The 20,068-nt window shown below is 47.2% G+C and overlaps 2 protein-coding genes across 3 annotated transcripts; one reads left to right on the forward strand and one right to left on the reverse strand.

Annotated features, from left to right (window-relative positions):
• The first annotated feature begins 8,252 nt into the window (after nt 1-8,252).
• LOC101769087 (heavy metal-associated isoprenylated plant protein 37) lies at nt 8,253-11,031 on the forward strand. The gene is made up of 3 exons (XM_004968033.4): nt 8,253-8,583; nt 8,694-8,769; nt 9,537-11,031. The coding sequence occupies exons 1-3, from the start codon at nt 8,545-8,547 to the stop codon at nt 10,727-10,729; spliced, it is 1,308 nt and encodes a 435-aa protein (XP_004968090.1). The 5' UTR covers nt 8,253-8,544; the 3' UTR covers nt 10,730-11,031.
• Nucleotides 11,032-15,696: 4,665 nt separating this feature from the next.
• LOC101768403 (nucleolin) lies at nt 15,697-18,592 on the reverse strand. Of its 2 annotated transcripts, none has more exons than XM_004968031.3 (3): nt 18,412-18,592; nt 18,132-18,296; nt 15,697-16,807 (listed from the first exon to the last, which is right to left on the reverse strand). In XM_004968031.3, the coding sequence occupies exons 2-3, from the start codon at nt 18,271-18,273 to the stop codon at nt 16,017-16,019; spliced, it is 933 nt and encodes a 310-aa protein (XP_004968088.1). In that variant the 5' UTR covers nt 18,274-18,296; nt 18,412-18,592; the 3' UTR covers nt 15,697-16,016. The 2 variants fall into 2 exon arrangements, with proteins under 2 accessions (XP_004968088.1, XP_004968089.1); XM_004968032.3 differs by having other exon boundaries at nt 18,407-18,592.
• Nucleotides 18,593-20,068: the final 1,476 nt, after the last annotated feature.

Here is a 20,068-nt window from a genome sequence, read left to right on the forward strand (position 1 = left end):
ACTGATAGCAGGTGTCAAGAGTTGAGGCTAGATGAGTTGAGGTGCGTTATCCTCGAGGGCACCCCTGGCCACCTTATATAGACTGACAACCTAGGATTACAATCGGATAGGATCGAATCCTAATCGGTTGTTACATGGAAAACAATTCGATTCAGTTTACGAGAAGTATCCTGTGATATCCAGCCAGAATCCGTTCGCCCGACCTTCGAACTTGTGCTCCACATATCTTCATGCTTGGACCCGCACGGTGTGGACCCACCTGTCAAGCCGACCAGTATCTAGATGGATGGGATCCGTTGGTACCTATCGAGGGACGTTAAAATGACTTTCCCTTAATTTTATTCGTTTTCCGTGAACAGCAACGGTCCACGCAGCACCCTGAGTGCAAGCTTTCAAAAAAAAAAAGTGGTGGACTCGCCCCGAAGCCCAAACAAAACGCTGGCCAGCATCCCGCAAGTGGGCCGTGCAGTTTGCTTTGCTTCCTCCGCGTTTCCTCCTCCCATCCCTCCCATACAGGCGGGCCAGTGGGAAAATCCATGAGCAGCTTCAAATTGGGCCGTGCGACTCCGGAAAGGATGGAATTCCCAGCTTCAAATTGTGTTTTGCACCGGGACCTCCAATTAATAGCTTTGGATCAGCCGCCAATCTGCTAGCCTGTGATTCAAGTGTCCGCCTCTCCCGTCGGCCTGGCCGACCGGGCGGCTCATCAGGTTCGTGTCGGTGTCACCGGCCGCTCGCCGACGATCATGATTCATGAGACCATGGCTGACGCGCCGGTCTTTTAACGATCACCAGCAAACCAGCAACCCCTAGCCATGATGGCGCGCAAAAGCATGCACGCTGCGTGTGCAGCCCGGGCACACACCGCAATAGCATGGTCGTCGTGCCTGCAGCCTGCCTCGCCATCGGGGAAAAAGAGTAGCGGTGGCCGGTGCCCGGTGAGCCCTCCTGGATGGTTGGATTTGACCGCATCATGACGTTCGCCGGGGGCCGGCCGGCGCCGGCCAATCACGAACCGGCCCGGCCGTCGCGTCGCGCACCGAAAGGCATGCCGCAGGCGGGGAGGAAAGCAAACGGCAATGCGCTCGCCGGCCGGGCATGCCTGCGTGCTCACGGCCACAAAGCCTAGCTGTCTGCTGTAGCCTACTCCTACATCTCCAATGCTAGCTACCCACCCACCTATCTTCCTACCCCTCCTACGGTGTTAGGCAGCACTAGCTAGGTACCTCCACGGCACAAGGACAGAGACCTGCCCCGCGCCCACATGCATCCGTGTCTTCTTCAGACTTCACTCCTTCAGTGACCTCATCACCTGCCTGTACGCAACTGGGGGCGGTGTCGCTGTCCCGTCGATACGGCCACGGGCGCGCGCGTACGCATTGTCGTCGTGGTCGCGTCCTCTGCCCCCCGCCGTGCTGTTGCAATCACGCAACGAAAAGTACAGTGACCCCGCTCGCCCGATCGCGCCCGGGCAGACGTGTGCGCGCGCACGCTCTTCTCAAGCCTGGTTCGTGCAGCGCAGGCAGCAGGGGCGAGAGGGATCTGTTGGTCGATGAGGTTGCCGATTATTTGTGCTGCGGCTGCGAGTGGGGTGCTGTGGTGCACCGTGCACGTCGTAACTGTGCCGAAAGGACCTGTGCATGGGTAAAGCGTAAAGGTGCGGTGTACTTGGCTGGCCGATCTCAAGTCCTTGGCTTGCTTGCTACAGGGGGCTAGCTAGAGACGCGGCGTCAGCTGTCACGGATCGATGCGAGTGCTAGAGCCTAGGGGCAGCGACATTTGCTTTGCGTTTGCTCCATCTGTTAATTTGGAACGCTAGCATATCAGGTAGTGACATTTCTCGCAGTCCATATGCACAATCCGCCAAGAATATGTTCATATATGGGTAATACAAACATAATGAAAAAGAACCACCCTCAGGACAGTAGCTAAACCTGGTTTTCTTTCGAAAAAGGAAAGAAGAACAAGTTTTTTAAATTTACATTTGACGTTTTACTCTAGTCAAACCTAAATTAGGATGGAATTCAATCCCCTCCTGTTTCATAAAAAAAAACTAAATTAGTATTTAGTTGTTGCTTTCCAAAATGTCAAGCGGACTGCCTTCAAATATTCCCCCCTCAGTTGCCAGGACTCCAATCTTGTACTCTGCTTGGCCAGCCAACTCCAAAAAATTCGTTAGAACAGGGTCTATGAACCCCGGGAAACAACAAAAACCGTAGCCTACACACGCTCTCCTATCAATTGCAGGCGCCCATGCTCCTACCGATGCGTGCATGACATCCGTATGAATGTTTCCGGTGCCTAGCTACGACGTAGAGCTCAGCTGCACGTGTTGCGTGTTGCACCTCCACCCCATGTGGGCGCTCGCCCCGTACGCTGCCACTGTTTGGAGGAGGTCACTGAGTATCTGCTCCACTTGAGGCTGAAGGCACGCACACGCTACTTCCTGGCTGATTGTGTACGCGCACGTATGATGTTACCGCAAGTATACGACAAATACGATACGGTAAAAATACCAGACACTTTTTTTTTAACAAGAAAAAATACCAGATACCCTCGGTCACATCATCACCTGGGTCGAGAGATCAGATTGACAGATTCAGAGGGATCCAAGCACGACATCTAGGCCATGTTTAGGTCATGTTTAGTTACTCCCAACTCCCAACTTTGACACTATGCAAAAAGAAGATTCCCCATCACATCAAACTTGCGGTACATGCATGGAGTACTAAATGTAGATGAAATTAAAAACTAATTGCACAGTTTTGTTGTACTTTACGAGACGAATCTTTTGAGCCTAATTAGTCAATATTTGGACAATAATTCACAAATACAAACGAAACGCTACAGTGTGCTACAGTGCTGTAACAGTAATTTGGCACCTCCCAAATTCCCCAACTAAACACGGCCTAGTTACTCCCAACTCCCAACTTTGACACTATGCAAAAAGAAGATTCCCCATCACATCAAACTTGCGGTACATGCATGGAATACTAAATGTAGATGAAATTAAAAACTAATTGCACAGTTTTGTTGTACTTTGCGAGACGAATCTTTTGAGCCTAATTAGTCAATATTTGGACAATAATTCACAAATACAAACGAAACGCTACAGTGTGCTACAGTGCTGTAACAGTAATTTGGCACCTCCCAAATTCCCCAACTAAACACGGCTAGAACCTCAGCAATCCATCCCATCCGCCATGGAACAGGGACAGGGGCAGCCGAAACATGCGCCGCGCCAATGGAAACGAGCTGCGTGCAGCATGCTTGCATGCTCACTGTTGCGTCTTTTCAACAGCCAGGACCCAGGCATTAACCACTCCCACTCACCCAGCTGCCTGCCTGAGCCTGACGTCCCTAGCTCGTCGCCGATCGACACTCCAACTCTGCAACCCTCTCAAATCACCTTCAGTTCCTCGGCAAATCCTCGGCAAGCGGACAAGAAAGAAATCCAGCGAAAGCGCACGCATCCGGAATCCGGCGACACGCCGAAACGAGATTCGCCCTTGTTTACTTCACCCTCAACTCCCAACTTTAGCACTATGTAAAAAGAAGATTCCCCATCACATCAAACTTGCGGTACATGCATGGAGTACTAAATGTAGATGAAATTAAAAACTAATTGTACAGTTTTGTTGTACTTTGCGAGACGAATCTTTTGAGCCTAATTAGTCAATATTTGGACAATAATTCACAAATACAAACGAAACGCTACAGTGTGCTACAGTACCAGCACAGTAATTTGGCACCTCCTAATTTGGCCAACTAAACAAGGCCGAAAACCAACCCGCTGCTGCTGGTTAAAGTGATTGTTGCAGTTGCTGGCGGACATCACCTCTGCAATTGGATAGCCACCAAATCCGAAGCCTGCAGAAAACGAAGGCATTGCCTTGCCTCTGCCTCGGACCAAATGTTCAGAGGATCAGGATCTATCATACACCTTGTGATCAGTGATGTTGTGGCATGGAATGCGCGTGTTACATTCTCCAGCGCCGCGCGCAGGATGGTTTGCCTGCCCCCCCAACGCGACGTACGGGGAACAGTCCTCTGCCGAGCTGTTGGCTCGCCTCGCCTCGCGCCCTCGCCCTGGCTGTGTGTGTGCATGCACGACGAAACCGGCCCAGAGGCAGGCAGGCAGGCAGGCCGTGTCGGGACGCGCTTGTGCGGACGCGAGTAATGCGCAGCCGTTGGGTTGGGTTGCCCCTGGCGCGGGCGCGGCCAACGGGGAGATGCCGAAGCCAAGCCCTGAAATCCAGCAAGAACTCGCTCGCTGTTGGGTGCTGTCAAGGGCCCTACACAAGCTCTGCTTACACATCATCCAGGGCCGGCCGCGGCCGGGCCGTTCCCACTCTCGCTTTTACTGTCCTCTCCATCGGCTTTCACCGCTCCAGGAGGGGGCAGCGCAAAGCGCACGCACAAGGGTGGCAGGCAGGCGCTGCACGCTGCTGCATTGCATGCCATCGGTGCCGGACGCAAGGACACGGGCAACAGCTAACTGTCATTGGAGTTGGAGTGGAGGCGCGGCCGGGGAGGGAGGCGAGGGACCCATCCATCCATGGCCTGCTGCCGCTGCGCCCTTTTACCCGTTGGGGGAAGCAGCGGCGACGCGCAGGTGAGTCGAGGCTTGCAGTGCAGTGCAGGCACGCACGCAGGCGCAGATTAATTTGATCGATCACCAGGAGCAGGAGGAGTGGTTTGGTTTGATCAAGGAGCTTGGATCGCCCGCTGCCGCTGTGGCGCCAGTGCTGGACCAGTGCGCCAGCGCCCATGACCTCCTCGTAGCCGTCACGGCCATGCAAGCGTTGGAGCGAAACGGCAAAGGCTCTGCGGAGTGCGTAGGTAGGGTGGTACACTTGTCAACCTTCACTGGAGGAAACAGTCGCGCAGCAGCAAGTGGGAGGGCCGAGGACCGGGCTGCGAATCCGATCCGCATCGAATCCTTCTTTTACCAGCGACTCGGAAGCGAAGAGTGCGCTTCCTTCTTCCCTTCTGGCTGCTGCGCATCCTACACGGATCTTGAGAGATCTTTGTAGCGAACCAACAACCAAGGCAGCAGCCGCAGCTGTTCGAGCAGTGCAGCTGCTGCAGCTGGAGATCTACGGTTCGGTTCAGAGTACAACGACGCGGATCACGTTTGTCTTTACGACTCCCCACGAAGCATTTACCACGAGTCAGTGAGTCACCCACCACCGTACCACCAGCGATCCATCGATCCATCTCCCGAGGCGGAACACGATGCAGATGCCTGCCGGACTGGGCGAGCAGTGGCAGTCATGAGGCCTGAACCCCCTGACGCCAATGCCATTGCCACGGCACCTGCTTGCATCTTCGGTAACGTGAAGCAAACACCTCTGCAGCGGCGTCGTACGGCGCCTCGATGGGCTAAATTTCAGGATGGTCATGTCGGATAGTCGGACACTAATTATTCGAGGATTAAATATGAATTTATTATAAAACTAATTGCAGAACCCCTATACTAATTCACGAGACGAATCTATTAAACATAATTAATCTATCATTAGCAAATGGTCTACATTATCTAATTATGGACTAATTAGATTTAATAGATTCGTCTCACAAATTAGACTCCATCCGTGCAATTAGTTTTATAATTAGACTATATTTAATACTTCTAATTAGTATCTAAATATTTCGATATGATACTCCATCCGTGCAATTAGTTTTATAATTAGACTATATTTAATACTTCTAATTAGTATCTAAATATTTATATATTTATAGGTGGCCAAGGTGAGCGGGGGTCATCGTCGCGTCGCTGTTCGCTACTTCGCTAGCTTTTGCCTCCCAGCTTTCAATTCCTTCGTCCCCTTCTGGCCTTCCCCACCTCGCTGGAGTACCTGTCCGGCTGTCCCTCCCCCCTCTCGGTATTAAACGTCCCCGTCGCTCACCTGCCCTCTCCCAGTCTCCCTCCCTCTCTTCTCCGAAGCTCACTGCAGGCAGCCAAACAGTGAGGTGCGAGGGCATTTGCTACTGTTCCGCGGCCGACATGTGGGCCCATGTTAGTATCCCTTGGCGTGCATGCAGCTGTGATCGTGCGGACGGCCGGCCTTGCAACGCCGTGTAGCGTGTACTGTGCCAAACAAATCGCATACCGTATATAGCAACATGCAGTTTATGGAAAAAAATTACAATAATTCGAGACCACCCCACCATGGTTGTTGCTCCCTGTAAATGCAGTGGCACGCATCGAGCTGGAGTACGATTTGTCCAAGGACAATCGCATAAATCTAAGGACGAATAAGAGTATGGTTGGGTTGGCTGGTGCTCACTGTCTAGAAAATCTTGGTCTGTTCAGCAGAAGTAACAACCTAAACGGTGCTAGTACAGTACAGCAGTACCATCTCCCATCTACGGTTAACATAAAAAGCCTACAGCTATGGCAAGGCTATACAGCGTGTTCTTCACCGGAAAGGTAGTCAGACGCGACGACACAGTATGTCAGTATGCAAATTTAAACGGGCAGCTGATAAATGCTGAAAGGGAAGGAATAAAAATATAGGCAATGGATAAAATATTTGGTCACCGGACCGTGGTGCTCCCTCTTGGGCTTCGCTCTTCGGATACAGGTAGCAGTACGGGGATCGTTAGGGGGGTGTTTGGGAGACACGGGGTTAAACTCTAGTCCCTATCACATCGGATGTTTGGACACTAATTAGGAGTATTAAATATAGACTAATTATAAAACTAATTGCACAATCCCTAGGGTAAATCGCGAGATAAATCTATTAAGCCTAATTAGTCCATGATTTGACAATGTGGTGCTATAGTAACCATTCGCTAATGATGGATTAATTAGGCTTAATAGATACGTCTCGCGATTTAGCCTCGGAGTTCTGCTATTAGTTTTGTAATTAGCTCATGTTTAGTCCTCCTAATTAGCATCCAAACATCCAATGTGACAGGGCTAAAGTTTAGCCCCTCCCTTCCAAACAAGGCATAAATCGTAATGTACATTTTTACTCCCATCAATACTCAGAATTTTGCCGGTCAACGTTCTTGGCCATGAGAGCTTCTTCCTCAACTCCGGTAGGTTAGGGTTTCGGAGTTAGAGCTCGAGGTTAGGTTTAGGATGGGGTTACTTGTCACCTGCGGGTGTAGGAGGGAGCTCTGGGTGGCTCACCGGCCGGCGGTGGCGGTGGTGGTTGAGACGGCAGCGGAGCGGGGGCGGCGAGGCGTCACCCAAGCCGGGCGGTGGAGGATCCCGGTTGGTCGGTGAAGACGGCAGGGGCGTCGTGCTTCAATTTTTTAGCGTTGGCGGTGATGGAGGGTGATGGCGGCGGGGGCGAGACGCGCCTCATGAGTCTGCGCTTAGGGATAAAGTTTCATCGTGGGGAAGAGATAAGGGAATGGAAGGTTTTATCACGGCCATCGGTTTTAGATCCTGTGGTAAAAAAATCGAGTGCTACGAGACCCCTCCAACACTCGTCTATGGAAATAGACAGCCCCTAGCAATATACTTTTGGTATTTTCCTACGGGAGCCCAAACTCCGAAGCGCACACGCAGACGCTGACCTCCCCTCCCATCACCCCCACGCAGAGACACAGCGGCAAGCCGAGGACCACGTCACCCTCGTCAAATCGCTCTGACGGGGCTGGCCCTCCCTGGCTTCCTCCCTGCGTCGAGGTCGAGCTCGAGCATCACCGGAGAAGGGAAGGGAAGGGGAAGGGAACGCTCGCAAACACCAAACAGATCAAATCAACAGTAGTGTGGGCACGTGGCGACCTCGGGTCCGCTTGGGACACCACGTATTTCACCTGGCACGCTCGCAATTTCCTCCCTTCTCGACGGTCACTTCGCAGTTTGCACCCTGAAAGGTGCTTATTAGAGTTTCCAGTAATATGTGCTAATATCATGTTATGCAGGGGGGCCCATGGAGACCAGTAATAGGGTGTTAGCCTGCAAACCGCACGCGCACGCGCGCTCTGGAGTCTGACTCTCGAGACAATGTTCTGGAGGGACTACAAAAGCCAAGTTTTACCACGCTATTCTATTCCAACGGGAGGAGAGAGGGAGAGTACAATGGCTTGCAATACATTTTTCCCACAGCGGTGGGGGCAGGCAAGGAGGAGGAGTGGGCGTGAGGGCGAGGGAGAAAGGCCCCAGCCCAGGAGCCCATGTGGGTGTGGGTGTGGGCGTGAGGTCAGTGTGATACCGAGAGATAGGAGTACATAGAAGTGGCAGGACCCCAGGAGAGTGACCGTCTGACCGAGCAACCGAGGAGCGGGCGGGGGCGGCACGGGCAGGCAGGGGAGGAGAGCCATTCTTAAATGCGGGAGGGGAGTGAGTGAGTAGGCTTCTCCTGCACCGCAACGGCACAACAAGAAAACCATCGCCACTACCACCACCATCACTCCTCCCTCCCCCACCCCCTACACTGAGCGAAGCCACCGCTGCTGCCGCGAGCTCGGCTGCAGCGCCACCTCCTCTTCCTCCGCCCGTCTCTCCTCTTCCCCCACCACCAAGCGGTGTCTCCCGTCTCGTTCGTTGCGGCGACCTGCTCACAGTGCCCCGCCGGCAGAATGACCAAAGATGAGGAGTTCAAGCTGGTCAAGATCCAGGTTGCTTTCTCGCTCCCTCCCACTCTCTGACTCTCATGTGTGGCTTCTTCTTGAATGAGAGCTGACTGAACTGTTCTTGGGTCTTCCCTTCCTCGCTTCGCTTCTTGCAGAACCATGTGCTGAGGGTGAACATACACTGCGACGGGTGCAAGCACAAGGTTAAGAAGCTGCTCCAGAAGATTGAAGGTAACTTGTCCTCCCCTCTCCTCCTCTTCCTGCAGAAGAGCGCTGGCTCTAAGCTGGTGGTACTTGTTTTTCAGTTCTCCCTTTTTATTGACACACCCACTTTACAGGAAATAGTTTTTTCAGTTCGCCCTTTTTCTCGACACACCCACTTTACTGGAAAATCTATCTTTTCCTGCCCGGTCATAAAAACTGAAAGCTTTGTCCACTTGCAACTAAAAGCACCACCGTGTGTCTCGCTGAATGCGTTAACACGACAAGAGATCCCGGCTTTTCATGTACCACGCGCGTAATGTCCAGGCCAAATTGTTTCCAGCTAGTATTGTAGTTTCGGTTTAAACAAAGAAAAAACCTGCTAAGATCAGTCTCAATCCAAAGTTTCTTAGGAGTTTCGTGGCAATTAAATACTATGTCACATCAACATTTTTGCATCCTCATTACGAGGAGGGGGAGTTTCGTGGACACTCAACAGGCGCCTAGTTCTTAGTCTTGATAACTGTGCCATCAAACTGTGCCCTGGCCTGAAAACCTTGCTCGCCACTTCACCAGATTGAGCTGGTGTGCATTTTACTGAACCGTGGTAAAATTTCCTGAGGTGAAATTCCCTGCTAATCGTTCAAATGAACGACAGGAAGGACTCTGGATCGCAACCCCACTCACTGCACAAGCCCACATCTTGTGATGCCTATAACGTAATAGGTGCCCAGTACTTGGTAATTACCGTGGCTCACGAGCCGCTTGTGAACTCTCTCTGTTGCGTCTCATTGCAGGCGTGTACTCGGTGGCCATCGATGTGGACAACCACAAGGTCTCGGTGACGGGGGACGTGGACGCGGAGACCTTGATCCGGAAGCTCACCAGGGGCGGCAAGCACGCGGAGCTGTGGACGCAGCAGAAGGGCGGCGGCGGCAACCAGGGCCACAAGGGCAACAACCAGCAGAAGCAGCAGCAGCACCAGCAGAACCACCAGCAGCACCAACAGCAGCAGAAGCAAGGTGCCAATCCGGGGAAGGACTGCCACAACAACAAGAACAACAATGGCGGCCAGAAGGACCAGGGCAAGCAAGGAGGGGTTGGAAGCCTCATGCAGGGCCTCAAGGCGTTCAAGAGCCAGCACAACAACAAGCACCAGCTCCCTGAGCTTGACTCCGAGGATGATGACATGTATGATGACGAGGATGATGAGTTTGACGATGACTATGAGGAGGAGCTCCGCTACCTTGGGGACAAGATGAGCCAGCTGGGGTTCCACAGCAATAACCACCACCAGAACCAGAATAAGAACGGCAACAATGCTGCTGCCAACAATAACCACAACACTGGCAAGAAAGGAGGTAATGTCACCGGAGGTGCCGGAGCTAATCACCACCAGAACCAGAAGAATGCGAATGTGATTAACATGGCAGCAGCAAATGCCAAGATGGGTGCCGGCGTTCAGAACCAGAAGAATGCGAATGTGATCAACATGGCGGCGGCGGCAAACGCCAAGATGGCCAATGGTGCCCAGAGGAACACTGGTGCCATGTCTGGCATGTTGGGCCTGAGCCATGGCCTGGGAGCAGGCAATGCTGCTCCTGGCTTCCAAGGCTACACAGGCTTCAACCACCCGTCCTATGCTGCTGCCGGCTATGGAGGTCTTCAGCAACAGCACCACCTCCAGCAGCAGCAGAGCAACAATCTCATGGCGAGCATGCAGGGGTACCATCATCACCCTGCGGCCACAGCAGCGATGATGAACAATTTGAGGGGTCTGAACAGCAACATGATGATGATGCATCAGCCCCAGCAGCAGCCGCAGATGATGTACCACTCCTCTCCCCAGATCAGCCCCTACACTGGCTACTACAACCCTTACAACTACTACTACCATCCCCATCCTGGCAGCGCGGGTTACCCGGCCAGCAATGGGGATGTGGAGACCATGTTCAGTGATGAGAACACCAAGGGATGTGTTGTCATGTAGGAGTGTTGCTAGAATCTAGAGGTTGGTGATGAAGCATGGTAATGGTGATCCAGTCCTGCTACCTTTTCTTTTCTTTTCTTTCTTTCATTATTTTTCTGCTCTTATGGTTTCGCCCGTATCAAGAATGAATCATGGTGTTGACTTAGATGTGTTGTTGAAAGTAGGGGCAACATGAGAGGGTGATCAAACAGTGTAATGTAATACCTTTTACTGCCTAGTGCTTTGCCCTGACTGGCTTGCTAGAATTTGTATATTGTATATCTGGTGTGGACTTGTATCCTATGGCATGTGATTGGTGATCATGGCATCAGACTGTTAAGTGGAGAGGGTGAACAACTGTTAGCAGTCAACATTGGGGGTGATGTATTACTGGCAGAGTTTGTCCCACACCATCCTACAGATGGTCATGGCACTGGAGTGGGAGCTGGTGAGCATGCATGTGAACAGAAATTAAACATTAACTAGTTAATTAAGCACAGAGCACTTCCAAGTTGTTAAGGCCTGACACCATACTTTAGGCAGCACAATTTCCAGAGTATTGTTTAAAGGTTGAAAATATTAATTGTAGAATGGACATACATATCGCAAATGGATTTCAAGAACCAAAGAGGAGGATTGCAAACCTGTAACACTGGGTGCAGTTTCCTTGTAAGAAAGCTGTGAGCCTGCTGAACCCAAAGATGCCAACCATGATCAAATTCCATGATGAAAGTGTATGCTGGTAAAGGTGGTTGAAAATGAATGCTCATCATAATGGTTGTGGCTCCCTTCATGAACGCATTGGTCCCTAGCAAAAATAAATTCTGATTTCTCATCAGTCCTCCTTACTACTTTTGACAGACTATAGTACAGATACCATAATGCACCCCAGACATAGACAATTGATAAATGTTGAGAAGAAAACAAATTTAGAAACGCTGGTACTAAGATTGTTATTCTAAAGGTCCTCGTAAGTTCGACTTCCCAGTATTATACTACAAATGGAATCTTTGTGACTGAGGTGAGCATGGCGCAAAAGGTGGAATGCACAAGCCCACCTATGCATATTCTTAAGAATTCCATGAACCTTTTCGTGCACAGTTTATCCAGTTTTCAAGTAGTTAGCTAACTGTACGAACTGCAAAGGCAATACTTTTGTAGTTGCACAGTAGGCAGTTCCTCCACTTCACCTGTATAAAGAATGTATAGGATTCTCGGGAAGGGGAATTGGCAGGCAAATGGATTGTTTATTCTTCCATGGATGGGTGGAATTGTTGATGTGCGTATAATATGCAAACACTTGCAGGGGGCGTGCGGCACCCGCACCCCCGCCTGCACTAGCAATGATGGTCAACTCAATGCAAGATCCGGATGGATAGTGCAAGTGTGCAACAGCAGCTGGATCTGTAAGGTGCGAATTAACCTGCAGGAAAAGGAACCCCATGAATTGGAGTTGAAAACTTGAAATATAGGGATGAAACAAGGGTTAGGATGCAGGTATGCAGCTTATTTCAGCATAAAATAAATATGCACGGTAACAAGCACATTGACCCAACAAGTATGCATAAATTAGCAGATGGATTTTCCACCAGACTAATGGTCCTGAATGGCTGAAGTGAAATGGCCAAGGACAAAGCCATATGCAGCCACCAAACAAGCCAAATCTGGATCACCACCCAGTTTTCTTTCCGTCAGGAATGTAACTAGGGCTACGTGCCGCTTGCCGTATTGATACCCAACACACCAGCTTTGTGGAAAAGAGGTTTTTCCTCAACAGAAAAAAGCTGAGAGAGACACTAAAGCAGAGCGAGTACATCATGCTAGCGTACTCCCTCCGTCCCTTAATATCGGTGTCGCTGTGGGAAGCATGCTGATCAAACTTTTTAAATTTGACTATAATTGTAGAAAATATTAGCAACATTTATATTTTTAAATGAATTTATTATGAAAATAGATTCAGTGATCTATCTAATAATACTAATTATGTATCATAAATATTAATATTTTTTTATATATTTTTGGTCAAATTTGATTACGTTTGAGTTCTCGAGAAGCGAGAACGACATATAAAAGGGGACGGAGTGAGGAGTTGAGATGAGGCTTTCTCCATTTCAGTCAACATCTCTCCCTTGCACACACATGCACATTGTGTGTGTGAGAGAGTAGTACACCAACAGCCATGTGAGACATATACAGCAGACCTCTCAGCGAGCTAGGCAGTGAGGACTGAGGAGGGACCAGAACACAGGGAGCAGTAGACAAAAGCTGGAACCCAGCTGAGGGCATGGAAAGCCATGCACAGTAAACTATAAACACAAACAATCATCTTTAAACTTTATCAAGCAGCTTTGGTATATAACTAGAATAAACTTGATGCTTGCTTTTAGTACAAGGGATTATGATGACGGGGGAAGCATGTAAAGGAAAAAAAACAAACTTGTTCAACAAAGAGGGGGCTCTGTGACGGCAAGGCCTGCGCAGGGGCACCATGACTTTTTGACCTGCAGGTGTGAAGCACAGTGAAATGGTGCTTGCAACTACCAAGAAAACTTGACCCCTGCGAGATGAACAAGCGAGCAGAGAACCATTGGGGGAGGTGATGAGATTCTCTCTGGAATGCAACATTCACCTCAACAGACATGCCAGCCTTTTGATTCAGTGCTTTGGTATTTGGGTTATGTTTCCAGTTGTATATTAGTGGAACTTCGAAATTTGAGCAGTTTAAGCAGTATGGGGACCTTAACTGTAAAGGCAACTGCTGAAGTTGTGCCATTTCTGAAAAATTAAAGATAACACTGTTCTAAAGAAGCTCGGTTATCATAACTCATTTGCTAAGTCATTACCATGACTCAAAATATCATTATATTACCAATGAATAACTATTATAAAGAAGCTCAGTTAAAAAACTTCAACAATACAAAGTCCTTTTATTAAGAAACATAAGAGAATGCTTAACTTGCAGTTTCAGGGGTACTTACCTGATCTTGAAGAAAGCACTCCTTGTCCAATACCAATAAACAAATCTTCTGGGTTCAAAGTAGCTTGCCTTTTTGTCAATTGAAAACCATATGAATCCTTGCTGTACGTATGTTCACCGTCTTATTGTATCTTTGGTTTAGCTTTATGTGAGTAAAAGTGGAAGATGAAACTTTAAGTTCCCAATGAAAGAAGTCTGAAAGCCTACAATAGATCATTAGGTTGTGGAGCCAACCAACTACAATACTCACAAGGGAAACTTCAGCAGTGGATGCTTTTCAGACAGACTAATAGCATTTTAGCAGTAGCAACAGGCTCAAGAACTTTAATATTGATCCATCACCCATGCTTCCAGATAAGAAACTAGCACGGCGAATCTTATGATTCTGTTTGGCAGCAATTAAATATGAGTGGAGCTATAACTGAGGCGAGATGGGTAATAAAGTAAAGTTTAACTATAAGTAGAGCACGAGCATGCCCACCTGCATGATCCCGCAAGAAGCTTCCTTTTCTTTGCTCTTCCTGAAAAGGAGAAGTGAACAAAAGAAGGTAAATTATTTGGATGACACACTTTGAGAATCCCGAATGCTCCAGATCAAATATACTATAAACAATTGGTTTTTCAAACCTTTACGATAATAGGGCAACTTCCCATACTCTCTCCGTCCCAAATTATTATTCGTTTTAGTTTTTCCAGAAAAGAACGTACCCAGTGCAAAAAGCTCCCACACAAGGTGGAGTCTGGGGAAGAGAATTTCTAGACAGCCTTATCCTTGCAAAATTCTTTTAAAATTGTGCAAAGAGGCTGGTTCGAACCTAGCACCTCCAAGCCACAAGTGGAGAGTTTTACATCTTTTATTGTATCTTTCAAAAGTTATGTATCTAGAAAATCCAAAATGAATAGTAATTTGGGACAAGGTACGGTGGTACAGGATGCTACGCTGCACCAAAAGTTTGATGGCTTTGTTGGCACAATATTTTGATGCAAATCTCTAACGTTTGGTAGCTTAGTTTTGTGCTCAGTTGCAGTTGGCACAACAATCAGATCCAGGCAGCATGATATGCAGTGTTAGCGACCATGGGCCGCTCTAGAACATATTAAACTTTTCAATATGCAGGTTGAGTCTCCAAATTATCAAGCAAAGGTTAGTGGAATGGCAGCATTAGTTTTCACACAACAATTAGCATTAGTAATAATCTACTATATGGACTACAAATAAATGGGTAACCTTACGTCATACTTCAGTGGCCAACCATAAAAAATTATTGTTTCGCATAGTATTGACAATTAGTGTGTGATCTTCCAAGTGCATAAGCATATTACATGGGACAAAAAAAAAGGCAAAAAAACAGTGGTAACCAGTCAGTTGGAAACAAGTTCGGAACAAGTCCGGCCAGGTACCAGTCACTGTGTCACACAGGGCCTGGATAGTAAACATTGTAAAATCCAGCAAGGGATGATTTCAATTGGTTTTGATGTAATCTTAGTGTCCATGGTTATGAAAGACCAAACAAACACAATATTTTGAGAAAACAGATCATTGCATACTACAGAAGTAAACAAAGAGATGTAAGTATAAATTTGCTCATTTCCAAGCATCTGCACAAGTGCACTCAAATAATACAAAGAAACAAATTTCCCATGGAACTATCATGGGAGATAATAAACTGTTAGTTTGTCATGACAGCAAAAGGGGGAGATGAGAGAGATTCTAGTTATATAGGCTAGATACAAGTCTGCAACGTAAAGCCTGACCTCCCTAATCCTCACTTCCTCAGTCAACCAACACCGAGTCAGCAAGTGTAGAACCACAATGGTTAGTGGTAAATCTGTCACTGTAATACTATATTGATCCAACTCATATACCTTGTGAGCATTTCAAAGGACATTAGTTACTCGCATCAAATACAAGAGAAACTATAAAAAAAAACACAGATTTGAGCATATACTTTCCTCCCAGGTTTCAATCCTAAAAAAACCGGCAACATCAAGACAGGCGTGTGTTGAAGAGTGAAGACAATAAAGACAGTTCAAGTCAGACATGAGTTGCAATTTGCAAACTAACTTCTCATCACTTCCTGTGTTAATGGACATGATCATACTCCCTGCTTCTTACTGAACTCTAAGCAATCCAGAACTTCTCTCAATCCCCAAACAGAACAGACATCACGTGGAATGATAATAACGAATATGGTTTTCTTAAGTGCTTGTGCCATCACTCTGAGAATATCCATTGTGAATTACACTACAGATAATACATCAACCATCTGAAGAAAGCATCCTGATGAGAGGAGAAAAGAAGATGAATGCATCACAATGTATGACATCAGCTCAACGTCTGTCATTTTTCCTCTTCCTTGCTTTTGCTTTCTGCCACTTTTTCCTAGACACTAACTTACTCTTTGGCTTTAACTTCAACTCTGGAGAAAACTTGAAATTCGGGTCCCTCATGCGTGCTTGTATATCCTTAAAGAACTGTATATTGAGCTTTTTTGGTCCACCCTCCCGCAGCTCTGCATATTCTGGTCCTGAAACAATGTTCTCAAATGCACCAATCAGGATATCTATATCAGTGACAACATCAAATACGTTAATGTAGCGTCCATCAGGGCCTTTCTTCAACTTCTTGAGAGCATTTTCTACGGCAAGTTTTCTTGCTTGCTTTCCTGGAGATAGCTCTGGTGGTTCATTCTCCGCTTTCAACAGCTCTGAGATTGTGCGGTACTTTGGTGACTCGTCAAATTCAAACACCTTATCAATATATGAATCACTGCGTTCACTGGGATGTGCCTCAGAGGGAATATCATCGTCGTCGTCATCTTCACTGCCACTCCAGAGAGTCATATCATCTTCATCACTCTCAGGGCATATACTTCTTAACTCGTCGCTGTCATCAGCATCAATAAGATTTGCATTTTCCTTGGCTTGCCTCTTCACTTTCTTAATTTCCCTCTCTAATTTTGTATCACTCTCTTCCTCCTCCTCCTCATCTTCACTACCTGTCCACAGGCAGTCCTCTTCATCAACATCCTCTTGCCAAGCTTTTCTGAACTCTTCATCCCCTGGCCTTCTTTTACCAAACAGGTCATAGTGTGAGCGATCGTCAGCAAAGTATCGGGTTCCTGGATAGAGAAGATCTGTTCAGTATAAATTGTACTCCTCGAAGGTTCATTCATCCATTGAGACCAAAACTACACTATTCTAGACCGATCAAATAACTATTAGTTGGCTCCATAACCACCTTAATGTCATCCTATGGTCCTTTTATTAATCAATATACCTATATAGCAAGTTATCATTCTTTAAATGAAGCAATGGAAGATTTTCAAACAAATTCCTGACCTTCTGGAGCATATGTAACACCATAACGGCCCAATGAATCGCAACATTATAAGCTCCTGAATTTTATAGCGCTTTGCGCACATACATATTATCTCTATGCATCAACCACCCAGTACTTCGAAAGGAATAGAACAGGGAAAAATGCACTAGCAAATAACTTAAAAGAGCAGGTAATCCATTTTGCCAGAAAGTAAGAAAGCACTGAGGTTTACACGCACTCCGCATTTGAAACTTGCAATATGTATATATATGTTTTGTTACTTTTTTTTTCATCTTGCCTGGAAAATAAGTCCAACATTCTGTTGTCTAACATAGAGTCGTTTTCTCCCAAACAGTATACAGTCTAGAGAAAGAGTTCCAGACTTTCAGTTGTATAGCATCTTTTCCCAAATTAGGTAAACACAGCATAATCAACTACATAACTTCAGCATGCATTGAGCACACAGTACCTACAGCCTACAGCCCCAATCAATAGACTCAACAAAACAGATTAGCCACTACACGATTATGAAGTGAAATGGGTTACACACACAATAGTATAACAAAGAATCCTGTTTCTCCTTTTTTTAAAAAGAAGAAGAAGAAGAAAAACTATGGTGGAGTTCCACACAGCACCTCATTTTACAGATTTTTAATATGTACAAAAGAGTCAAAGTACGTACATAAAAGAAAACCGAAAAAAGATCAGATTATACAATTGTTTCTAGCCAATGGAAAATCTGAGGTCTAAGGTCCTCTCGAACTTGGTGCATCTGGAGCACCACTTTTTCATTGAATTTTAGAGTCCAAAGACAATGACCAACATTGGAACCTTCAAATATTTTCCCAATTCGCATTTTCCATATTTCCCAACTGGCCGTAATATAGATTTCCATGGAGAAAGGCAGCTGGTTAGAATTTCTGGTGAAAATAATTCCTCTATGATCATCAGCAACATTAGTCCACTGAAAACCAAAATAACTATGCAGGCAGTTTCAGGTGCAGATGGTGGCAATGATGCATGCGTTCCCTGGTACTCCATCACACTAAACACAGATGATTCATTACCACACGAGATCAAAGAGGGAAGAAGGAGGAATCGGTCGAATTCGAACGGTCCCGCACCTTGAGGCGCCACAACCGGAGAAGACGACGGGCCGACACAGTGCGTAATCATGCCCAGAGCCAGCGGTGGAACAGGCAGGGGCCGCGGCGCCTGCAGGCGCAGGTGCGAGAGGAAGTGGCGCGCGACGAGGCGGCAAGCCATGGATAGGAGGGGTCCTGACACCCCTACAAAAATGAGAGGAAAATCGTGTCAGGATGGAAAATGAGAGAAAAATAGTGTCAGGATGGAGGATATGGGTTGGCACAATGGGAACGGGGAGGAGCGGGCGTCGAACCTTACCTCGGTTCCCCCGTGGCTTCAGGAGTCGGCGGGTGAGTTGCTCCGGCGGCGGGTGGCGCTGTGGTCGACACCTCAGTCCGCGCTGGGCTGGGAGCGGCGGCTTGGCGGCCGGCGGGCGAAGAGGGCGGCGGGGAGCGAGAACGGCGCTGAGGAAGAGACGGTGACGGCGTGACGCACCGTAGGTGGCAGGCTGCAGACGGCAGAAAACGTACGAGCACGAGGGAGTGAGAAAGAGGCCGTGGGCTGATGATAATGGGCTTTAATTTTTTTTTGCCAATTGGGCTTTGTTAGATGATACCGAGCACACGTTTGGGCTTTGCATTTATATTTTCTTTGCTAATATGGGCTTTGGAAGAGGGAATGTTCTTTACATTCCAAAATTAATTCCCGTATTGAGAAAAATTGATAATTGGTGCCTTCATTCGTCACTCCAAGGTTTCCACTTCACTGAATTCTAGAGGTGATTGAACTCTTGTGATACAAGGTTTCGTCTCAGCTCCTTCTAACAAAGCATGTTTGTATTGGAGAGAACTATTGGGAATTTGGGATCATTGGACACTGGTGGAAAAGTAGCAAGAGTCTTACTGCACTTTTTTTCGGATCAATGACCTAGCTGCATGCAATACAACAACGCAAAAATTCACCCGAAACAATATACAAGCATCGTATCCTTTTTTTTCGAATGGAACGCGAAACATCATATCGATTCGATGTCTGTCTCTTTTCCTGAGCTCTTGAAGAAAAAATGCACCACGCCAAAAGAGCTCCCACCGACCATAGATAACGTTGCTATAAAAAGTGCTACCTGACATCCTGTGACCTGCTCATTACGTGTTGTTGTTGCCACTTGTCACGCTGCTCTTGCTCCTAACTTTATCACGACACGCCGAGTCATCGACCTCGTCACCTCAACCCAAGTCACTGGGAACGCTAAAGAGACATTAGCATATGATGCCATCACCGTCAGACTTTTCTTATCCCTATACGCTACACTTCTACTTATAAGTTATAATAGGGGTGCTTCCTAAAATTCATGTCACATCGAATATTTAGATATTAATTAGAGTATTAAATATAGACTAATTACAAAACTAATTGCACAGATGGAGACTAATTTGCGAGACGAATCTATTAAGCCTAATTAGGTCATGATTTGACAATGTGATGCTACAGTAAATATGTGCTAATGATGGATTAATTAGGTTTAATAGATTCGTCTCGTGAATTAGCCTCTATCTGTGTAATTAGTTTTATAATTAGCTCATATTTAGTCCTTCTAATTAGCCTCCGAATATTTAATGTGATATAAATTTTAGTCCAGACTAAAGATCCAAACACCCACTAACTATGGTGCTGTTACCATCATCTGACTCTATTTTTTTTCCCAAAACTAGTCGATGGTTCTAGTCATTCAGCCTAATCAGCATTTTTGGCTTCTTTACACGCAAAATGACTCTGTACAAAAGTGCATAATTTTCGTTATTGAAAAAGAGAACCACATGCTAGCCACTTTTGAGGGAGTGAGCGTGCCGTTGCCAGCATGCATCATGGTACATCTTTTTATATCTCTTGCACAATCCTGCGTGTCGAGTCCAATCAATTTATGTCAAATATCGCACTGACGTGCGGGCCCCATCGTTTTGGTCCCGCATGTCAT

This window comes from Setaria italica, chromosome V (assembly GCF_000263155.2).
Source record: "Setaria italica strain Yugu1 chromosome V, Setaria_italica_v2.0, whole genome shotgun sequence".
In the NCBI taxonomy this organism is placed as follows: Eukaryota; Viridiplantae; Streptophyta; class Magnoliopsida; order Poales; family Poaceae; genus Setaria; species Setaria italica.